Source organism: Bos javanicus, chromosome 6, assembly GCF_032452875.1.
Source record: "Bos javanicus breed banteng chromosome 6, ARS-OSU_banteng_1.0, whole genome shotgun sequence".
In the NCBI taxonomy this organism is placed as follows: Eukaryota; Metazoa; Chordata; class Mammalia; order Artiodactyla; family Bovidae; genus Bos; species Bos javanicus.
Genome location: NC_083873.1, coordinates 66,551,803 through 66,576,053, shown reverse-complemented (window position 1 = coordinate 66,576,053; position 24,251 = coordinate 66,551,803). Strand labels below are relative to the sequence as shown.

The window sequence follows — 24,251 nt, the reverse complement described above, 5'->3', positions numbered from 1 at the left end:
TATGAATATGATGATCACTACTTCTAGGAAATGGCATGATATATTCAAACCTGAAAGAGAAAATGTTCAACCTAGGATACTCTACCTAGAAAGATTATCATTTAGAATAGAAAAAGATAAAGAATTTCTCAGACAAGCAAAAACTAAAAGAATTGAGCAATATTAAACCAACCTTAAAATAAATATTAAAGGGTCTTCTCTAAGTAGAAAAGAAGCAACAATCTATTGGAAAGGAAAAAAAAATCACAGGAGGAGAAGCAAATATGTAAAAGGATTGTTCAGTTCAGTCGATCAGCTGTGTCCAACTCTTTGTGACCCCATGAACCACAGCACACCAGGCATCCCTGTCCATCACCAACTCCTGGAGTCCATCTAAACCCATGTCCATTGAGTCAATGATGCCATCCAACCATCTCATCCTCTGTTGTCCCCTTCTCCTCTTGCCCTCAATATTTCCCAGCATCAGGGTCTTTTCAAATGAGTCAGCTCTTTGCATCAGGTGGCCAAAGTATTGGAGTTTTAGCCCCAAGAAAATGAAATACAAAAAAGCAAAATGGCTGTCTGAGGAGGCCTTACAAATAGCTGTGAAAAGAAGAGAAGCAAAAAGCAAAGGAGAAAAGGAGAGCTATACCCATTTGAATGCAGAGTTCCAAAGAATAGCAAGGAGAGATAAGAAAGCCTTCCTCAGTGATCAATGCAAAGAAATAGAGAAAAACAATAGAATGGGAAAGAGTAAAGATCTCTTCAAGAAAGTGAGAGATACCAAGGGAACATTTCATGCAAAGATGGGCTCGATAAAGGACAGAAATGGTGTGGACCTAACAGAAGCAGAAGATATTAAGAAGAGGTGGCAAGAATACACAGAAGAACTATACAAACAAGATCTTCACGACCCATATAATCATGATGGTGTGATCTGGCTCACCTAGAGCCAGACATCCTGGAATGTGAAGTCAAGTGGGCTTTTAGGAAGCATCACTATGAACAAAGCTAGTGGAGGTGATGGAATTCCAGTTGAGCTATTTCAAATCCTAAAAGATGATGCTGTGAAAGTGCCACACTCAATATGCCAGCAAATTTGGAAAACTCAGCAGTGGCCACAGGACTGGAAAAGGTCAGTTTCATTCCAATCCCAAAGAAAGGCAATGCCAAAGAATGCTCCAACTACTGCACAAATGCACTCATCTCACACATTAGTAAAGTAATGCTCAAAATTCTCCAAGCCAGGCCTCAGCAATATGTGAACCGTGAACTTGCAGATGTTCAAGCTGGTTTTAGAAAAGGCAGAGGAACGAGAGATCAAATTGCCAACATCTGCTGGATCATCAAAAAAGCAAGAGAGTTCCAGAAAAACATCTATTTCTGCTTTATTGACTATGCCAAAGCTTTTGACTGTGTGGATCATAATAAACTGTGGAAAATTCTGAAAGAGATGGGAATACCAGACCACCTGACCTGCCTCTTGAGAAACCTGTATGCAGGTCAGGAAGCAACAGTTATAACTGGACACGGAACAACAGACTGGTTCCAAATAGGAAAAGGAGTCCATCAAGGCTGTATATTGTCACCCTGCTTATTTAACTTCTATGCAGAGTACATCATGAGAAACGCTGGCTGGAGGAAGCACAAGCTGGAATGAAGAGTGCCAGGAGAAATATCAATAACCTCAGATGTGCAGATGACACCACCCTTATGGCAGAAAGTGAAGAGGAACTAAAAAGCCTCTTGATGAAAGTGAAAGAGGAGAGTGAAGAAGTTGGCTTAAAGCTCAACATTCAGAAAACTAAGATAATGGCATCTGGTCCCATCACTTCATGGGGAAATAGTGTAAACAGTGGCTGACTTTATTTTTCTGGGCTCCAAAATCACTGTAGATGGTGACTGCAGCCATGAAATTAAAAGACACTTACTCCTTGGAAGGAAAGTTATGACCAATCCAGACAGCATATTAAAAAGCAGAGACATTACTTTGTCAACAAAGGTCCATCTAGTCAAGGCTATGGTTTTTCCAGTGGTCATGTATGACTGTGAGAGTTGGACTATAAAGAAAGCTGAGCACCGAAGAATTGATGCTTTTGAACTGTGGTGCTGGAGAAGATTCTTGAGAGTCCCTCAGACTGCAAGGAGATCCAACCAGTCCATCCTAAAGGAGATCATCAGTCCTGGGTGTTTGTTCATTGGTAGGACTGATGTTGAAACTGAAAAGGACTGAAGATCACTTAAATATGCAAGTACAGAGATTAAAAAGCAATCAGAATTTTTGTAAAAGTGACTATAATAAATTTAAAGCAAGTAGCTATAGTAATGGGTCAACATAATTGAACTCCATAGTAATCACAAATTAAACACATAGAAAATAGTTTCACAAAAACCTAAAAGGAAGGAACTCAAGCACACTTCAAAAGAAAATCATCAAAGCACAAAAGGAAAAAAAAAAAGAAATGAACTCAACTGGAATAAGGTTTAAAATGGTAATATGTACATATATAATTATTTTTTATATTGGGGTATAGGTGAGTTATTGTATTGTGTTAGTTTCAGGTGTACAGGAAAGTGGTTCAGTTATATCCATTCTTTATCAGATTCTTTCCCCATGTATGCTATTACATAACATTAAGTAGAATTCCCTGTGCTATACAGTAGGTCGTTGTTAGTGATCTGTTTTCTACATTGTAGTGTGTATATGTTAATTCCAAACTCCTAATTTGTCCCCCTCCCCACCTTTCCCCTTTGATAACTGTGTTTGTTTTCTAAGCCTGTGGGTCTATTTCTGTTTTGTAAATAAGTTCATTTATATCATCTCTTTAGATTCCAAATGTAAGTGATGTGATATTTGTCTTTCTCTGACATAATTCAATTAGTGTGATAATCTCCAGGTCCATCCATGATGGTGCAAATGGCTTTATTTCATTCTTTTTCATGGCTGAATAATAATTCATCATATATATGTAGTATATTTTCTTTACCTATCATTCTATTGGCAGTTAGGTTGCTTCCATGTTTTGGTTATTGTAAATAGTGCTGCAATGAATATTGGGGTGCATGTATCTTTTTGAATTGTTTTTTTCCCCAGATATATGTCCAGGAGTTGCTGGATCACATGGTAACTTTTAGTTTTTTAAGGAACTTCTGTACTATTCTTCATAGTGATTGTACCAATTTACATTCCCACCTACAGTATAGGAAGGGTTACGTTTTCTCCACACCCTCTTCAGCATCTACTGTTTGTAGACTTTGATAATGGCTCTTCTGACTAGTCTGAGTTGATACTACAGTGTAGTTTTGATTTGCATTTCTCTAATAATTAGCAACGTTGAATATCTTTTCATGTTCTTTTTGGTCATTTGTAACACTTCTTTAGAGAAATGTTTCTCTCCTGCCCATTTTTGATTGGGTTGTTTGATTTTTTTTGATATTGAGCTTCATGAGCTGTTTGTATATTTTGGAGATTAATCCCTTGTTAGTCGCATCCTTTGCAAATATTTTCTCCCATTTTTGTAAGTTGTCTTTTTGTTTTGGTGGTTTCCTTTGCTGTGCAAAAGCTTTTAAATTTAATCTCATTTGGTTATTGTTTTTATCTTCATTACTATAGGAGGTGGATTGAAAACGATCTTGCTATGGTTTATATCAAACAGTGTTCTGTCTATGTTTTCCTCTAAGAGTTTTGTAATATCCAGTCTCACATTTAGGTCTTTATTTTTGTGCATAGTGTTAAGGAGTATTTTAATTTCATTCTTTTATATGTAGCTCTCCAATTTTCCTAGCACCACTTACTGAAGAAGAGACTGTCTTTTCTCCATTGTATATTCTTGCAGTCTTTGTCATATTAATTGACCATAGTTATTTGGACTTATTTCTAGGCTTTCTATCCTGTTGCATTGATCTATAAGACTGTCTTTGGGCCAGTACCATACTGCTTTGATTACTGTAGCTTTACAATATATTCTGAAGTAACAGAGCCTGATTTCTCAGCTTTTCTTTCTTTCTCAAGATTGCTTTGATTGTTTGGGATCTTTTGTGTTTCCATACAAGTTATAAGATTTTTTTGTTCTAGATCTGCAAAAAATGACATAGTAATTTGATAGGGATTGCACTGAATCTGTAGATTACCTTGGGTAATATAGTCATTTGGACAATACTGATTCTTCTAATCCATGAACATGGTAGGTATATCTTTCCATTTATTTGTGTTTTCTTCAATTTGTTACATCAGTATCTTATAGTTTTATGAGTAGAGGTCTTTTGTCTCCTTAGGTATGTTTATTCCAAGGTATTTTATTTTTTTGATGAAACAGTAAATGGGATTGTTTCCTTAATTTCTCTTTCTGACCTTACATTGTTAGTGTCTACAGATTCAACATACTTATGTGTATTAATTTTGTATCCTGCAACTGTACCAAATTCTTTGATGAGTTCTAATAGTTTTCTTGTAGCATCTTTAGGATTTTCTACATGTAGTTATCATGTCATCTGCAAACAGTGACAATTTTACTTTTCATAATTTGGATTACTATTCTTTTTCTTCTCTGATTGCTATTGCTGGGACTCTCAAAACTATGTTGAGTAGAAGTGGCAAGACAAGACATCTTTGTCTTGTACTAATTTTAGAGGAAATGCTTTCAGCTTTTCACCACTGAGTATGATGTTTAGCTGTGGGTTTGTCACATGCTGTGCTGTGCTCAGTTGTGTCTGATTCTTTGTGACCCCCATAGACTGTAGCCCGCCAGCCTCCTCTGTCCATGCGGATTCTCCAGGCAAGAATACTGGAGTGGGTTGCCATGTCCTCCTCCAGGGGAATCTTTCCAACCCAGGTATTGAATCCAGGTCTCCCACATTGCAGGTAGATTCTTTACTGACTGAGCCACCAGGGAAGCCCAAAAATACTGGAGTGGGTAGCCTATCCCTTCTCTGGGGGATCTTCCTGATCCAGGAAATTGAACCAGGGTAGCCCATATATGCCTTTATTATGCTGAGTTATGTTCCCTCTATGCCCACTTTTAAAAAATGGGTATGGAGTTTTGTCCAAAGCTTTTTCTACATTTATTGAGATGATAATATGGTTTTTATTGTTCAATTTGCTAATGTTCACACCACAAAGTGGGTATAGAGGGACTATATCTCAACATAATAAAAGTGATTTGTGACAAACTTACAGCTAGCATAATACCCAATGGTGAAAAACTGAAAACCTTGAAGGGGAAGAAAACTGTCATTATTTGCAGATGATATGATACTCTATATAGAGAATCCTAAAGTCTCCATACAAAAACTATTAGAACTAATAAATGAATTCAGCCAGGTAACAGAATACAAGATTCATATACAGAAAGCTTTTGCATTTCTTTACACTAAATGGAATATCAGAAAGAAAAAATTGAAAAAAAATCATTTTTAAAATCATGTTAAAAAATACCTAAGAATAAACTTAACCAAGGAGGTGAAAACCCCTATGTACTGAAAACTAAAACATTGTAAAGAACACTGAAGATGATTCAAAGAAATGGAAAGATATCCAATGCTCTAGGATTTAATGAATTAGTATTGTAAAAATGGTCATACTACCCAAAGCAATCTACATATTTAATGCCACCCCTGTTAAAAAATCCTGATCAGTGAAGAACTCTTTCCCTGATGCTGGGAAAGATTGAAGGTGGGAGGAGAAGGGGACGACAGACGATGAGATGGCTGGACAGCATCACCAACTCAATGGACCTTAGTTTGAATAAACTCCAGGAATTGGTGATGGACAGGGAGGCCTGGTGTGCTACAGTCCATGGGGGTTGCAGAGTCAGACATGACTGAGCAACTGAACTGAACTGTCAAAATACTTGTGACTTTTATTTGTTCTAGTTCTGTAAAAAAAAAAAAAAAAAAAAATTCTAAAATTTATGTGGAATCACAGAGGATCCAGAATTGACAAAGCAACTCTGAGAAAAAAAGAACAAAACTTGGAGACATACTCATTCTAGATTATACTACAAAGCTACAGGAATCAAAATAGCATGGTAACAGACATATGGATCAGTGGAACAGGATACAGGCCAAAAATAAACCCACACATTTATGGTAAATCTCTGAGGCAAGAATACAATGCAGAGAAGACAATCTCTTCAATAAGTGGTGTTGGGAAAGCTGGACAGCTACATGTAAATCAATGAAATTACAACAAAAATTATACATAATTATTATAATTATACAAAAATTAACTCAAAAGAGTTTAAAGACCTAAATATAAGACATGCCACAAAACTCCTAGAAGATTACATAGGCAAAACATTCTTTGATATAAATTGTAGCAATACTTTTTTAGGTCAGCCTCCCAAAGCAAAAGAAATAGAAGCAAAAGCAAAAGCAAACTAGTGGCGCCTGATGAGAAGAACTGACTCATTGGAAAAGACCCGGATGCTGGGAAAGACTGAAGGCAGGAGGAGAAGGAAACAACAGAGGATGAGATGGTTGGATGGCATCACTGACTCTAGGGACATGAGTTTGAATAGGCTCTGGGAGTTGGTGATGGATAGGGAAGCCTGGCGTGCTGTAGTCCATGGGGGTTGCAAAGAGTCGAACATGACTGAGCAACTGAACTGAAAAAATAATGAATCTATATATACAACAGAAACAGATTTACAGACATAGAAAACAAACATAGATACCAAAGCAGGGAGGGATAAATTATAACAATTATTATTATATATTTAAATATTTATATTTATATAAGTAGTAACATGTAAATAATAATTATTAACCTGTAGTTATTTCATGAGAATTAAATAAACTAACACAGGGAAGGTGTTTGGGAGAGCATCGATAAACATGATTTCTATTTCTCAACATTACCAAGTGGGAGGACCATAGATACACTTCCAAGTTTGAAATTCTTGCAAAGCAAGGAGTATTTTGTAAATATCTGTCATGAGTCCACATACTTATTTTCTACAGTATCTATCCTTCTCTTTTGAAGCCATGCAGAACACATCTCTCATAGTCTCATCTTTTCAGATGTAGAAAATATTAGCATTTTTAAAGCCATAGTGTTTTAATTATATGTGGACAAAGAAAAGTGAATAAAACTTAACTGTAATAACTTCCCTGGTGGTTCAGATGGTAAAGCATCAGCCTACAATGCGGGAGACCCGGGTTCAATCCCTGGGTCAGGGAGATCTCCTGGAGAAGGGAATGGCAACCCACTCCAGTATTCTTGCCGCCACCTGCCCCCAACTTCCCCCCGCAAAAAAAAAAAAGTGGCTCAAAGAAATATTTAGCCTTCCTTGGTGGCTCAGATGGTAAAGCATCTGTCTACAATGTGGGAGACCCAGGTTTGATCCCTGGGTTGGGAAGACCCCCTGGAGAAGGAAATGGCAATCCACTCCAGTACTATTGCCTGGAAAATCCCACGGACAGAGGAGCCTGGTAGGCTACAGTCCATGGGGGTCGCAGAGTCGGACACGACTGAGCGATTTCACTTTCACTTAACTATAATACCTAGACTTAAATATTAAGAATGAACGTCTCTATGCAAATGAAATCTCTATGTCTGCATTATAATAAGTTTTACTGTAATTCTTATGTGGTATTTTCTATTTAAGCATGCTAATTCTTTTCTATTAAATACAATAAGTATTAAGTTTTTCTTACCCTGAGTGTGTTTTACTTAATACATTCATTCACACAGCAAGAATCCTGGAAGTGACTTATTTTTAGATTTTTCTAGCACTATTTTTTGTGAGAAAACTTTATCCTTGAACATGTTCTACATTTATAACTGGATCAAAATTAAAAGAATTAGATCAGTTAGGGACTCAGTCCTGATATACTTAAATTTAAAAAAAAAGTTTGATATATTTTGATTAAGTGTGAGAAATGACAAAATGTCCTCCAATTTCACAGAAAAAAAAGAATATAGCCCTTTCCCAAGCCACCTCTATTCTTTAAAAGATCAAGATTTAAAATGTTCATTTGGAAGTTCTGTTTATGTAGGGGACAGCATGTTCCCTTCACACATTAACAATGAGACCTTTGTTGAAATTTTTCAGGACATTGGTTAAGCTGGGTTGGGCTTTGTTTTACCCTCAGGATAGCGTGGACACACGAGGGCTCTGAAATACCAGTGACTAACATCCACTGCTCTTCATTACAGGGTGACAGTGGTGGGCCTCTGGTTTGTGAGAAGCCGGGAGGACAGTGGATATTGTTTGGCTTAACTTCATGGGGCTCCGTCTGCTTTTCCAAAGTCCTGGGGCCTGGAGTTTACAGCAACGTGACATACTTTGTCAAATGGATTGAAAGACAAATATACATCCGTACCTTTCTCCTGAACTAATTCCAAAGATGATCAGAGACTTTTTCCAGCAACATTCAAAGAAAACGGCCTTTCCGACGGTGGAGGACGTCCTGTAGAGAGCTGTACAGGAGCACTTTTCATAGACAGGGATGCTCCACAGTGCACTGCAAATGGTCATGTTTGTCTCAGTCGAATTTCAGGCAGTTTTTTTTTTTTTTTTTTTTTTTCCAGTTCTGTTTTTCTCTTACTTCAAGTTGAATGAAAATCTTTTAAAAACCAAAGCAAAACAGAGTTTGTTCTTCTGCCAGGCAGGCCTAACCTCAACTGTAAAGTGAAATGGTCAACTTGGGAAAGAGAAGAGTGTAGGCACCAGGGTAACAGGTTAGAGAAAGTTCCCTCTTGTCCAGTCGCAAAAGGACATTGAGATCCAGGCTAATGAATCTTTGCCAGCAAAATGAAAATTTCTCCAGCATAAGAGCATAGTGGCAAATTTCAATAACAACATCAGAGGCTTGCTTTTGATTTATGAAAAGCCAAGATAATTTACATGCCTAAGTTATTATTCTTCTAAAGTTTGCATAATTCTGAGAACTTATGAAAGACAGAGCATCCACTTAGGTAGCTGAAAGAGCAAATCCCATTGACAACAAAGTTCTTTTCACATCAATATTAGCACTTGATATGAAAAGACTGCCCATTTGGAATTTAAATCCAGGCTGTAATTGCATAGAAAAGTCTCCATAGACCCTTCCCAGAGTTAGGGTTTGTTCACTCTGTATCAGTTAGCCAACTGAGATTTTGACAACTGGGAAACTATTTGTGGGAAAAATTTCTGTCTTTGTGACAATGAAGTTGAGGTTAAACTTTGCTAAAGGAGGACTTGCTATAGAGTGGAGAGATGCAATTTTTTAAGGAAATTAAATTGCACCCCACACCTAAGTATTTTTCAGTTTTTCTCTGTCCAGCCATACCAATAAGGTCACAGAGATGTATTTCAAAGCACAGTAAACTTTTTGCATGAATAAAAACATTTTGTAACTTTTCTTAAAAGATATTTAATAGCTGGTGTTGCCATTTCTTCCCATTGATAATTAAAAAATTAAATATGCTTTTAAGTACTATGTCATGATGCACATCAATTTATAAAGTAATTGGTGGTTAAAGTATTTTTTTCCCCACTAAAAACCTTCAAAACACAAATATTCACATGTACCTAATTTAATTTATGGGCTTTCCTGGTGGCTCAGCAGTGAAGAATCTTCCTGCTAATGCAGGAGACACTGGTTCAATCCCTGGGTTGGGAAGATCCTCTGGAGAACAAAATGGCAACCCACTCCAGTATTCTTGCCTGGGAAATCCCATGGACAGAGGAAGCTGGCAGGCTACAGTCCATGGGGTCTCAAAGAATCGGCCACGACTAAGCACCTAAACAACAACAAAGGATTTCCCCCACAGCCTGGGCTGCCCCAGCACCCCCAGAGACTACCTGCAGTTTTATACACGTCATTTTGTACTCTCTTCTATGTGTTTGCATAGGTGACATTCACAAAGCTGTCTTGACACTTTCCATGTGATTCATCTCTTGTTCTATAGTTTGTATAAACCTATCGAGAATATAAAATCCAGCAACTGAAATTATGGTCACAACTGTATGAAAACTTAAGAACATACATCAGTTCTGTCATATAATGGAACAACTATGCTCAACTTATGTTCAGTGAAATGTATATACTGTAGTTATTTTAAATAACCCTTAATACAAATAAAATGGTATAATTTGAATTGGATGTAAAACATGGAGCAAGCCCCAGAAAATGTTTCCCACGATTATACGTTGGCAGTCAGTTTCCCACCAATCAAAATTTACTTGTCTTTTATCTCACTCCCCCAGGAACATGCTCTTTTAAATGCCACTACTCTTTGATTAGTCTGAAAGAGTCTGCGATAATCTCTAATCACCCATTGAGTGTCCAAGGAAAACCTTAGCCCTGGTAAGAGGATAAGGATTTTTGTCTTCTAGAACACATTTTGGGAATCTAATCCAATTCCTTTATAAATCTTTTGGGGTAAAAATTATATCACAAATATATACTGTTAATTTTTCTTGGCTACTAGGAGCAAATTGGGCTCCCTCAAATTTGGTAAAATATGCTGAATACTTACCGAAAATGCTGGAACATTAGCTTAGGAAACTTTGCATAAGAGTTATTCACTTGGAAATGAGAATCTTTAAAGGCTTTATAAAGACCCCAAATCTCTGCCTGAGGACCAGATGTGTCTCAGAATCCAGAATTTTAAAAAATTTAAAAAGCATAATATTAAAATGTTTAGTAGCACAGTAATAAAATTATTAATATTTTTGTGGCAAAATATATGAATAACTATATTAAATAAATAGTCTTGTATCTGTTTAACCCATTGTATTTGTGCTTAATTTATGAAAACTTTTTTAATTTTCAGAGTTCCTGGGATTGCTGAATTGTAGGCAAGAAGTTGTAGACCCATAACACGAACTGTTGTGTACAGATAATTTATATCAGAGAGACTGACCTTTTTTTAGTCTTTTGGACTCATTCCTTAGATTCTAATCTTTTTTAAGTGAATCTCTCTCTAAATTTTTATTTATCAGAAGATGATGATCTCAAGGAATAAATGCTAGTTGCTATGAAGATAACAGATGATATGACACCACTGACTTTACCATATAAGGATAGGTCAAACAATACTCTTTAAAGGTATTGCTTTGCGATTTTCCTTCTCAGTTCTGGTATCAATTACTATTGGATTTGATGAGTATCAGAGTTATGACAGCTTTTAATATATGTTATTTATTAAAAAGTTTAAAAAAATCATAAGAAAGCAGATAGCTACCTCCATTAGCCATATGGGATTTTGGATATGCTAGAAATCAGTCTGTATAAAAGACCATTTGCAATAATATTAGACGGCTACAAAAAATATCAGACCAGAACAGTAGGCAACAGGTAGAAACTTAAGCCCTGAGAACACAGCTGCATAGTCATTAAGAAGAGCTTGATACAGACACAGAACATTAGCATGGAGATTTCATGAAGGAAGTTCTGGGTTGGCTGATAATTTTCAGATGAATGGATACAGAATTTTAAAAGAACTCGACAAGAATACATGATCTTATAATAATACCTGGCAGTTATGGTAGAAACTAGTTTCCTTGTTTCAATTAAAGCCAGCATACATGATTTGCAACAGCAATGGACTTGGTACAGACTTTCATGTCCTAAATGTAATTAAAAGCAAATCTAAGAACCTCATAGAATTCTCCTGAGAATCACCTGTATCAGTGTCAGTTTATAATACCTCATTTTTAGAGGTTGAAAAGAGCTTGAAAGTATTTGCATGCCAGGAAAGTTATAGGGTAAAGACGATAAACCCTCAAATGGTCTCTTGAAGATTGCTTTGATTGTCTCATTTTGATCTGGCTACTGTCAGTTTTAGAATACAGGAAATTGCCAAGGTGGCCTGGACTCAATTGATTCCATTTTCCTTACCTATGGCCTCTATCACTTCACTGACAGCATGTGTACAGAGGCAGACCTCATAAAAAGTCTTCTTTTGACTAGAAGCCAAGAGAGGAATGCATCTCCATGGACCCCTGGTATCCCCGCTGCCCCTTTCTCAGGAAGACTCCACCTCAGGAGAACACTGAGCAGAGTCAAATAAATATATGTCCCAAATGAATCCTCTTGAAAATATGTGCATTTATAGAACAACTAAAATGCTTTCACAAAATCCAAAAAGTTTCATGAAAGCATTTGAATCTGAATTACATATTTCACTTCTCTAAACTCTGTCCAGGTCAAATTCTAACGTCCATTACACATGGATCCACAAACCAACAGTAAAGGTCATCACATAGGCTCTTCCAAACATTTCCAGTAAAATGTTCCCGTCCCTTAAGGAAAAATCAAGTCATGCTGCTTTGGCAAAGGAGCCTCTTCAAAGTTGCTTTCCCAAACTTGATGGAATACTGGCATCTCCAAGAAGGATATCCTGCTTTTTTTAATCCTTTGAGGGTCCAGCCATCCCTGAGGCCTTAGTTTCAGAGAAGTCCGAGTCTAAAGCAGTTTCACATACAGGTAAGTTTCCTTTCTCAACAGCACAAGCAGTTGCCGACATCACTGCAAAGACAGCAGACGGGTCATAAATGGGTATTCTCTCTGACTCAACAGCTGAGTGGTCAGCATACTTAGATGTCAACTGATCCATCTGCCCAGTCCCTCTCCACTTCTTGAGAGCTTCAATCCTCTCCTCTGCAGGAAGTCTGTCCAAGTGTTTTGCCCTCAGAATTGGAGATGGAAAGAGGGATCCCTGAAGAACTCTGTATATAAACCTAGGTTACAAAAAGCATCACAGAATTACATTCACTTCGAATGCATTATGGACCACAAAAAATACTCACCGATTAGAAAAAGTAAAAAGGTCTGGTGGCCCTTCTTGAGGTAAAGAAGGAGGATAAGTGAACTATAAAATGGAGATAACATGAAATTAATGTTTATTAAACACTGAGAAAATAATGAGTTCCTGATTGTCCAATAAAAAATAAAATCTGTAATAAAAGTAGAGATACCAACAGAGCTACATTACAGTCTTAATGTTTTCATGTTAATGACCAGAGATGTACTAATGCCATAGGTGTTAGTTTCTTCAACAATCCCCTAGTCAATAGTCTGTTAAGTTAAATGAGACAATACATGTGAAGCAGGCAGAGTGTTGGCACAGTATTTTTTAAAATGCTAGCTTCTAGTTTTCTATGGCTATTGTAACAAATTACCACAAACTTGACCCCTTCAGACCAAGCTGACAGTATTTAGGGGCTTCCCTGGTGGTTCAGCAGTAAAGAATCTGCCTGCCAGTGCTGGAGACATGGGCTCAATCCTTCGGTCAGGAAGATCCTCTGGAGAAGGAAATGGCAATCCTCTCTAATATTCTTGCCTGGGAAATTCCATGGCTAGAGGAGCCTGGTGGGCTACAGTTCATAGGGTCGCAAAGAGTCAGAGATGACTTGGCAACTAAATAACAAGAACATTTGCAAAAACCTTGTTGAGTCTCCAATGTATCTAATGGGCATTTATGCCATTAGATAAGAGGGTCCGCCACAGATCTTTCCTGTGTATCTCACCTGCTTCCTTGGTGACTGCTGAGGTGACTGAGAGGATCCATGAGTCACACACCCAATCTCTTCAGCACCAGCAAAGGCTGTTCAGCCACACTCTCGGCCCTCTCTTTCGAGCATACTCCCAATAGCAAATTGCCTAATTTTAGCAACTTTTGAAATCTGGGTGGGCTGAGGATTTTCTAAATCTAGTTTCTCTGGACTTAATAGTACCTTCCCTCAATCTCTTTTCCTTCACATTTTTCCAGGTTGTTGTTCAGTTGCCAAGTTTCTATAAATAAGCAACAAGAAGAAACTAGACCAAACCTTCAACACTGAAAACTCCTCAGCTAAATACCCAAGTTCATCACTTACAAATTCTGCTTTCCACATAACAGTAGAACACACTTCAGCTAAGCTCTCTGCCACTATATTGCCAAGACTCCCTTTCCTCCAATTTCCAATAATGTTTCTCATTTCCTTCTGAGACTTTGCCAGCAGTACCTTTAACACTCACATTTCTAGCTGCTGCTGCTGCTAAGTCACTTCAGTCGTGTCCAACTCTGTGCGACCCCATAGACTACAGCCTAACAGGCTTCTCCGTCCATGGGATTCTCCAGGCAAGAACACTGGAATGGATTGCCATTTCCTTCTCCAATGCATGAAAGTGGAAAGTGAAAGTGAAGTTGCTCAGTCGTGTCTGACTCTTAGCGACCCCATGGACTCCAGCCTACCAGGCTCCTCCATCCATGGGATTTTCCGGGCAACAGTACTGGAGTGGGGTGCCCTTGCCTTCTCCCCACATTTCTAGCAACATTCCATTAATGACCATTTATGTATTTTCCAAGATACACTTTCTCTGACCATGCTTTCTACTTTCTTCTGAATTTTCACCAGCAGATACTTGAAGGTCCATAGTTCTATTGACAGTGCATACATGCCTCAAAATTCAACAGTCTATTACGTACCTCACAATTTTTCCAGGATCTGCTCATTATCTAATTTCAAAGCCTATTTCACATTTTTAGGTATTTATTACAGCAGTACCACCTTCCTATACAAGTCTGCATTTGTTTTCTATAGCTGCTGCACCATAAATGTGCTGGCTCAGGACAACAGAACTTTATTTTCTCACAGTTCAGCAGGCCAAGAATTCTGAAATCTGTGTTTTCATCTCAATCCCAAAGAAAGGCAATGCCAAAGAATGTTCAAGGTACAATTGCACTCATCCTACATGCTAGCAAAGTAATGCTCAAAATTCTTCAGGCCAGGCTTCAAACAGTTCGTGAACCATGAACTTCCAGGTGTTTGAGCAGGATTTAGAAAAGGCAGAGGAATCAGAGATCAAATTGCCAACATCCACTGGATTACAAAATCAGCAAACGAGTTCCAGAAAAACATCCACCCCTGCTTTATTGACTATGGCAAAGCCTTTGACAGTGTGGATCATGATAAACTGTGGAAAATTCTTCAAGAGATGGGAATACCAGACCACCTTACCTGCCTCACAAGAAATCTGTATGAAGGTCAAAAAGCAACAGTTAGAACTGGACATGGAACAACGGACTGGTTCCAAATTGGGAAAGGAGTACGTCAAGGCTATGCATTGTCACGCTATTTATTTAACTTACAAGTAGAGTACATCATGCGAAATGCCAGGCTGTATGAAGCACAAACTGGAATCAAGATTGCTGGGAGAAACATCAATAACCTCAGATACACAGATGACGCCACCCTTACAGCAGAAAGAGAAGAGGAACTAAAGAGCCTCTTGATGAAAGTGGTAGAGGAGAGTGAAAAAGCTGGCTTAAAACTCAACACTCAAAAAACAAAGATCATGGCATCCAGTCCCATCACTTCATGGCAAATAGACAGGGAAACAATGGAAACCGTAACAGACTTTATTTTCTTGGGCTCCAAAATCACTGCAGATGGTGACTGCAGCCATGAAATTAAAAGACGCTCGCTCCTTGGAAGAAAAGCTATGACCAAACTAGACATCATATTTAAAAGCAAAAACACTACTTTGCTAACAAAGGTCCGTCTACTCAAAGCTATGGTTTTTCCAATAGTCATGTATGGGTGTGAGAGCTGAATTATAAAGAAAGCTGAGTGCTGAAGAATTGATGCTTTTGAACTGTGGTGTTAAAGAAGACTCTTGAGAGTCCCTTGGACTGCAAGGAGATGAAACCAGTCCATCCTAAAGGAAATCAGCCCTGAATATTCACTGGAAGGACTGATGTTGAAGCTGAAACTCTAATACTTTGGCCATCTGATGTGAAGAACTGACTCACTGGAAAAGACCCTGATGCTGGGCAAGACTGAAGGCAGGAGAAGCAGATGACAGAGGATGAGATGGTTGGATGGCATCACTGACTCGATGGACATGAGTTTGAGCAAGCTCCAGGAGTTGGTGATGGACAAGGAAGCCTGGCATGCGCAGTCCATGGGGTTGCAAAGAGTTGGACATGACTGAGTGACTGAACTGAACAACAAAATCAAGGTGTCGGAAAGGCCATGCTCCCTCTTGTAGATAATTCATTTCTTGCCTCTTCCAGCTTCTGGTGGCTGCAGGCATTCCTTGCCTTGTGACCAAGGTATTTCTGTTACCATGGTCAAAGTGCATTCTCCTGTCTGTGTCAAATCTCCCCCTCTGCAAATTTGCCTCTCTGCAAATGGCACTATTTCGTTCCTTTTTATGGCTGAATATTTCATTGTGTATATATACCACTTCTTCTTTATCCATTCATCCATCGATGAACATCTAGGTTGCTTCCATGTCCTAGCCACTGTAAATAGTGCTGCTATGAATATTGGGGCACATGTGACTTTTTCAATTATGGTTTTCTCAGAGTATATTAGCCAGTAGTGGGATTGCTGGGTTAGGGGCTTGTTTGTTTTTTCAGGTTACTACAACAATAATAAGTAAAACTGTACTGTTAATGCACTTGAAAAAAATGTTCAGGCTCCAATTTTAAAGTAAGTGTTTCTTCATAAATTTTACATGTTCATCTTGTCAGTTTTTAATCTGAAAGTTGGTAATTACATTGAGAACTACAGAAGCAACAATATCCCTGGTAAACTGAGTTAAGTATATAATTGTAGCCACCCCAGAATGACTCAGATGGGTTTTTCTTATGCATTTCTAGAAGGGATGTCCATCCACAACAAAAGGTCTGTGCCCATTGTTACTTATGATGATGTGACAGATTGGGGTTGGCAAACTTTCATCCAATAGGCCAGACAGTAAGGCTTGGGGAACCAGACAGTCTGTGTTGGAACTATTCAACTCTGCTATTATAGTGCAAAAGCAGCCATAGACAGTACATAAATCAGTAAGTATGTCTATGTTCCAATAAAATGTTATTTATAAAAACAGGCAGCAGGTCAGAGTTGCTTGTGAGCCAATTTGTCAACCCTCTGAGCAAATAATATGAAATCATCATTTTGATGTTTATATCATATTTATAAAGGGAGAACAATTCTTTGCTATAGTGTTTTCAGCTAAACAGCTACATAAAACTACAAAGGGGAAAAGCTCTAAAGAGTCTGAAGAACCTATAGAGTAAAAACCCAGGCACACATCTTAGCCATTTCCATCCACATGAGAAACTGAGTTAAACTTAAATGAGGAAGATAACTGAAGTCCAAAAGGAGGTAAGCTTTCAAAGTTTATAGGTTTTAGTTGAGACTGCTACATGTCTCTCAGTACCCATTCCCCCCTTTTTCAGAAACCACCAGATTTTAGCCACTCAGAGTTCTGCATATGCAGATTCTAGGTAATGAGATATGAGCAGTGATGGATATTACATCTGGGTCATATCATTATGAAAAAGAATAAAAAGAGGAAAGTTGGAAAGCTACACGCCCTCCATCTTCTCTTTCTCCCTCCTGAAGGCAGAGATGCAGGGCAGGGATCCAGGACCAGAGTGTACTGGTGGTGACCAGCTTCAGTCATGCACATGAAGGCAACGCCCTTGGGAGCCAGCAGAACAAAAGACAAAGCAAAGGATCTGAGTCCTTCAATAACTTTGGGAAGCAAAATTGCCCTATCCCTGTGGACTATCAACCAGACTAGAAATTTCCTTGAAAGAGAAATAAATCTTTTCATTTGCTTAAGCCACTTTTGTACTCTGGTAAAAGAGATAAAACCAATATTTTAACTACCACACAGACCGACTTTTCTACTACTAAACATGACGGTCTAACCATCTATTCTTAGTAGTGGCTAGAAGAATTCTAAACCTATGATTTTGCTTACTCTCCTGATGATAAAACAAATACCATACCTGGGCAGTAGAGCAACACAGGTTGTGAGAACACAAACCAAGTAGAACACTGGATCTGCCATGTGCTCCTGCATAATCCAGTAGGGGTTGGACGGTGGGTTGCAAGTCACACACATGGCTCCAAAAGCCAAGGCAAAGCAAAAATAGCACAAGATGCTCCCAGCGATGACCAGCATGTGGATCCAAGTCTGCAAGACAAGAAGAGCAAGGGAAATGAATACACTCTGATGGTTTCACAGTCTGGCAAAATCTGCTCTTTTGAAGAAACATTGTATTTAAGCAGTGGGTAAACGGTATAACAAATCAGTGAACAAAACACAAAATATCGAAGCACAAGAGCATCCTTCATGAATAGTTCATATCACTGTTTAAGTTATATAAAATGAAATCAAATGCCAAAAAGTAACTCTGATGACTAGCTCATTTTGTATTGTCCATGCTTGGGCTTTCCAGGTGGCTCAGATGGTAAAGAATCTGCCCGCAGTGTGGGAGACCCAGGTTCGATCCCTGCGTCAGGAAGATCCCCTGGAGAAGGGACTGACAATATACTCCAGTATGCTTGCCTGGGAAACCCCATGGACAGAGGAGCCTGGTGGACTACAGTCCATGGGGTCGCAGAGTCCCACAACTAAGTGACTAACATACACACATGCTCCATGAGGTATTAGGATTTTCTCCTTATTTTTCCACATAGTCACTTAGTGGTCTGTTTCTTCTTTGAGATAATACCTTAATCCAGTGAACTTCAAACTTTATCCATTTAAGTAGGTGGTAGATATCACTGTTGATCACCAATATCTCATTCTCTGCCTCTAATAAACACTCAAAAGAATTGCATTTCCCCACTCCCTTGAAATAAGCATGGCTATGTCTTGCTTGGACCAAAGAAATATGAATGGAAGGGATGTGCAAAAATTTCCAGTTAGAAGCATGGAAGAGCAGACGTGCAATTTTCCATACTGTCTCCTTTCTTTCCATGTTTGACCAAGATGTTCTTTTTGGGAATAATTTCAGGTGGTACAGCTACAAGACATGGCTTAGGTCACTGAGCCACTCCTTGGAGGATAATCGCTCTGAAGTTCTCTGCAACCTTAGTAACTCTACATGAACAAGATATACATCTTTGTATATCACATTATAACCCATCCACCTTCATAACTACACAGAGCTTGCATTATTATTTTTATTATTTTGCTATAAACAGGCTCACTAAATAACTTTATTTAGAAAGAAAAGCAGATCACTACCTTAAATGTAATATCTGCATTTCCTATCATAACAGCTTTGAGTCTGGAGTCTGATCTATGTTTGTTACAAAAGGAAATTAGCAAGCGTTACTGTGATAAAACATGATAGCCCCAAACAGACTTGTTTAACATAATCTAAAGTATGAAAGAGAGTCACTTTCACATTATCTAGTCGTGTTATTTAGTGCAGTGTACAGTCCCACCTAAAATCACTGTGTACACCATGGTGGTATTTATTAGTCTTTTGGGGGAAGAATGCTTTTATTAATCTTCTTTACTTTCTAGGCCTAAAATTCTCAAACAAGATGCAATTTTCTGTTTTCTTTTTCACCTTGCAAAGTATTTTCCCAGGATAGATATCTTCACAAAAATCACAAAACAGTTCATATTTTGTAAACATGCACAAAATGCTCAGAAAATGTTGGATGAATCCTCAATTAAGATCCTTATGCCAAAAACAAACAAACAAACAAACAAGATCCTTATGCCAACGCAGATATAGGGAGTAGACATGTGGACACAGGGAGGGGGGTTAATTGGGAGAATGGGACTGACATACGAGCAGTGCCATATGTAAACGGATGGCTAGTGGGAAGCTGCTGTATAGCACGGGGAGTTCAGCTCAGTGCTTATGGTGACCCAGAGGGGTGGGATGCGTGGAAGTTCCAAGAGGGAGGGGATATATGTATAAATATAGATCCGGGTTTGATCCCTGAGTCGGGAAGATCCCCTGGAGAATGGAATGGCTATCCACCCCAGTATTCTTGCCTGGAAAATTCCATGGACAGAGAAGCCTGGCAGGCTATGGTCCATGGGTTCACAAAGAGTGGGACTTGACTGAGTGACTAACACTTTCACTTTCATAGCGGATTCACCTTGTTGTACAGCAGAAAATAAAACACTGTAAAGCAACTAGGGCTTCTCCAGTTAAAAAAAAGATCTTTATGCCTCCAAAGACAATGGTTTTTTTTCTTTATCAAATGTTTTTCCTTCTCACTGAGCCCTACTGCCAGGGTTTTCTTTTTCCTTTTAAGAAGTACTTTTGGCAAGTGAGAAGTAACTTGATGGAGTTGACTTGTTTAAATAAATGGATGCAGATAAAGTCAAGGGATGCTGGGTAAAAACCAACAGGGAGAGGGGAGAAGTGACAGTGAGATGGTGAGTAAAAGGTGATGGAAACCAACTCATATTCTCGGAATGACTGTTACTGACAGTAGACCTCCGGAGGCCATGAGCTCTATCCCACCCTGCAGTGTGAGAAACAATCCTTTAATGATACATTCTTTACATAGTACTCATTGTTCTTAGCACCTCGCTTCTGCTCCCCTTCTCTTAGTGAAGACTCCCAGGATTATGTGCAATCTTGACAAAACCTTCCTCTTTCGCCAAAGCCTGTGACTGGAGTTAAGGAAATAGAATTCTGTCACCAGGGACTGAATTTGGAACACAACGAATGAGGCAAGAGAGAAAATGACTGGGACCAGTTCAGACTGCAGTGCCACCCTGACAAGCTTATCCATTGCTTTCTGTTCCCTGGATCTCGAGTCACTCTGAATCCTCAGGACATCTTTTTGTTTGTTTTACTATGATTCTTCAATATATTTTTAATAACTTTTCTATTTGCTCAGGTTAGCTAAAATAGATTGCTGTTGCTCATAACCACTGAACCCAAACGGACACTTGGCATATTAGCATCTTTGCAACACCTTTTGACATCAGAACTTATGACATTTCCTTAGGTAGTAGCCAAAAGTATCTACATAAGAGTTTAAAAATGAAATTAAATACATACTAAAATAATCCCCAATATTTTAGTTCTAGAATTCCCTTTACTCTTCCCATCTGGTATCTGTAGATATAAACTTTTTATAATACTTTAGGCTTATAAAGTTTGGTTATAGAAGGTTATAAGCAAAGCATGTGATGCCAAAAATATTCAGCCCTACCTAAAAAATTATTACATCATGAGATTATAAAAAATTATAATCTCATGATATAACCTCATATATCATTTAAAACTGTAATTTCACCCAGCTATTTCCTATATAAAATGCATCACCAGTAAGATGTTAAATCACCTCAAACATTGGTTATTTAATTATTCATTTATTTATTCAAATATTTTTTGAGCACCTACTGTGTGCCAGCCTTGTCCTAGATACGGGTATACAATGGTAAACAAAACATGAATTCTGCCCTCAAGAAGATTACAGTCTAATGTAGAAGACAAACATGAATAGTATAATCACATAATTAAATGAAGAATTATAAATTATTATTAGGATTATGAATAAAGTAAGAGGATAATAGGAGAAGATGGATGGTTAGGAAAGGAAATGCTGCTTGAGAGAAGCAGCATTTTTGCTGAAACCAAAAAAAGCTAAAGAAACAAAAACTTTTGATCTGGGTAAAGTACAGGGATCCAAAAGTAAGCAAGGGATGCTCCCATCAGAAGATATGGTCAGTGCTAAGACCCTGATGTGCTAATGAGCTCACTGTACCTGAGAAAAAGAGGGACAGTGTGGTGCTAGTCCACAAATAAGTGGAAATGACATTGGAGAAAGAAGAGGCGGCATGGCTGCATGAAGCATAATAGGCTGTCTTAGGGCTTTTAGATTTTATTCCAAGTAAAATCGGAAGCCACTGAAGGGTTTTACCCAAAGGAGAGCAAAAAGGTGTGATTTATATTTCAAAAGGATGATTTTGGTTGCTTTGTAGAGAAGGGCCAGCAGAGTCAAGAGTCAAGGTGAGAAGATCAAGGAGGCTGTAGCTATAATTCAGGAAGAAATGACAGAGGCTTTGACGACAGCAGAAACAATGGAAGTGAATGAGCAGCATAAATAATTACAGAGGCAGTTTCCATACTAGCTTTGTTTCATAGCTATCCTGCAATCACTTTGAAGAAAAGACTTAACTTTATCATTTAGTTGACAACTAAGTTCAAAAAGACCTAGGTATAAATGAAATGGATGGTAAAACTTTTGGAGGGAGAAAAAAAAATTTTTGTTTATGAGAAAAGCATAAAATCATTACTTACAAAAGTCACTATACCAGGATTATGGCACAACACCTGTTTTCATTTTAGTTGAAAGGCATCAGCTTGGTCTTGAAGAATGCTGGCCAATGCTAGTAATTATTTCTCCAGCCTGACTCACACCATGAACCATTCACACCATGAGCACCACCAAGCGGACCAGGCAGGTGTTCCCCACTGCCCCTGGCCGCACATTAACCTTAGCGTAACAGCGCTCAACAATCCACAAGAGTGGCTGTGAGAGTGGCTTCTTCCTTGGAGTCATTACTCTTCTCTTTACCATTTGTTTTCTAGGCATGAAGACATTTCCCCAAGAACAGTTGCAGGCTACTTCAGAGGCAGAAAAACCACTCACCAAACTCTTGCTTTCTATCACCAGATGGAGGAGAATGACGAACAGAGCAGCTGTGTTCAGGGGGTTTCCAAATGTAAAGATGTCAATGTCTGAGCCCTGGTAGGTCTACAAAGAGAGGATAAAAGTTGGTGATCTTGGAGAGTTGTGCACACTCTGGTGTATCATCACTTTATTCCATGGCCCAAATGAGGACTGAGTCCCTTTCTTCAGTGTTCTTAATAATTGGTCATTTAGAATAAACTTGAACATTTTTAGAAAAAGAGACTGAATCCCAGACAGGCCAGCTAATCTTTGGATTTTTCAGTTGGAATTATTTTTTATTCTGAATCTTAATTCATCTTCCTTGATTCTTTTACTTATGCTTCTGATTCTTTGAAGTACAGAGAAATTTCAAATATGTTCCACTTAACAGAGCTGCAAACCTTTGAAGCAGATACTATGACTAACTTGAGTTTTTATCATGGTTAAGTAAATATCCACCCCTTTCATATGCTTATGTCTTCAAGTCCTTAAAGTACTCCTCACATGACACAGGTTTCTGATATTTTACAATTCTAGTCATTCTTTTCTAAATATACTTTAGATTGCCTTACCTATATTCCTCTTGAAACACAGTATACCTTGAATATTCTAGGTGGGTAAATTCAAGTAGTTTTATTTGAATAAAGAATGAAAATTGTTAAAGACTATTACCTTTTCCCTTTTTGTTAATGAACTTTTGTTAACCATCCATGATCAAATTAGCGTTTTCTTCTGGCGAGGGAGGTGGGTGAATGGGCAACTATATCATGCTGCTTGGTATTGGTCTAAATTTTTTAAATTAATTCTTTGTTTAGTCATATTTTTTCCATTTTTTACCTGCAATAACAGGGTGTTTTTTTTTTTTTTTTTTTTATTAAATTTTTAGTTTGGGGGATACTACTTAAATTTAATACTCTGAATGTCATCCTGGTAGAATTAGTCCAGCACTGACTAATAATAGCTTTCATATTCTGACTTTGCCTCTCTGATTTTGACTCATCTAATTATACGCCAGGCTTTCAACTTTATTCAAGTCATTGATGAAAATTATCAAGCAGTACAGGGCTAAAAAGAGAACCAAAAGGATGCAGCTAGGCGCTTCTCTTCAAATTTAACCCGTTACCTACCATCTAGGTACCTCTCTTCAAATTTAACCCACTACCCTACCATATTTGAGAGAAGCATTATATTTAGCATTATATTTAGTTATATATTTAGTTTAGTTATATATTTAGAAGCATTATATTTAGTTAATAACTTAATTCCTTGAGAAATCTACCCTCGTATACCTACTCTAAATGCTGACACCAGTGACAGAGAACAAAGAGGCACCATTTATTCATTAACAACAAATCCTTTGAGTGAACAAGGACTCACATAGAAAGGCACGAAGAAGCAGACCAGGCTCTGATAAAAGGCGTCCAACAAAGTGATCCAGAAGGTGAGGGGTAAGTATGCCTGAAAACAAAGAAGACATTGGGGAGGGAGAAAGATTAATAAGGGTCAAAGCAAAATCAAGGAACACCCCCAGCCAGGGCTTGTTTTTGCTTCTCTGAGAGAAAACTCTACTCCTTCAGTCTCTCATTCATGACAAAGGTCAGATCTGTAAGTAATAGTGAAAGAATGAGGGGGTGACAATTGAATAAAATGAGTTCACAGGTGAAAAAAAACCTGAAGGAACTCCTCAACTTGTATTGCTTCTAACACTGGATCAATCTTAGTCCCTTCCCATGATCTAGGAGGTCCTGTGTGGTCTTCTCATTGAAATCCCTGCTCTCCAGGGTCACACCCTCCTGGTCTAATCTTCATTCACCATCCTCCCAACACACAGACTTCATCTGTTTCTCAAATATGCCAAATCCCTTCTTTCCTCAGGGCTTCCCCTGTGCTGTT

General features: G+C 38.2%; 2 protein-coding genes across 11 annotated transcripts in view; one reads left to right on the top strand and one right to left on the bottom strand.

Moving 5' to 3' along the window:
* The window catches only part of CORIN (corin, serine peptidase), a 300,354-nt gene extending 289,659 nt beyond the window's left edge, over positions 1–10,695 (top strand). For all 3 annotated transcript variants that reach the window (XM_061420084.1, XM_061420083.1, XM_061420082.1), the window contains one exon: positions 8,138–10,695. In XM_061420084.1, the coding sequence (XP_061276068.1) occupies positions 8,138–8,320 (183 nt within the window). In that variant the 3' untranslated portion in view covers positions 8,321–10,695. The remainder of the gene's footprint in view (positions 1–8,137) is intronic.
* ATP10D (ATPase phospholipid transporting 10D (putative)) overlaps positions 5,860–24,251 on the bottom strand; it is a 137,880-nt gene continuing 119,488 nt past the window's right edge. For 7 of the 8 annotated variants that reach the window (XM_061420073.1, XM_061420075.1, XM_061420078.1 and 4 more), the window contains 4 exons: positions 23,736–23,816; positions 22,338–22,442; positions 17,702–17,889; positions 5,860–12,650 (listed from right to left, as the gene is read on the bottom strand). In XM_061420073.1, the coding sequence (XP_061276057.1) occupies positions 12,320–12,650; positions 17,702–17,889; positions 22,338–22,442; positions 23,736–23,816 (705 nt within the window). In that variant the 3' untranslated portion in view covers positions 5,860–12,319. Of the gene's footprint in view, positions 12,651–12,719; positions 12,782–17,701; positions 17,890–22,337; positions 22,443–23,735; positions 23,817–24,251 lie in introns of all 8 variants that reach the window. The other variant, XM_061420076.1, reaches the window with a different exon arrangement.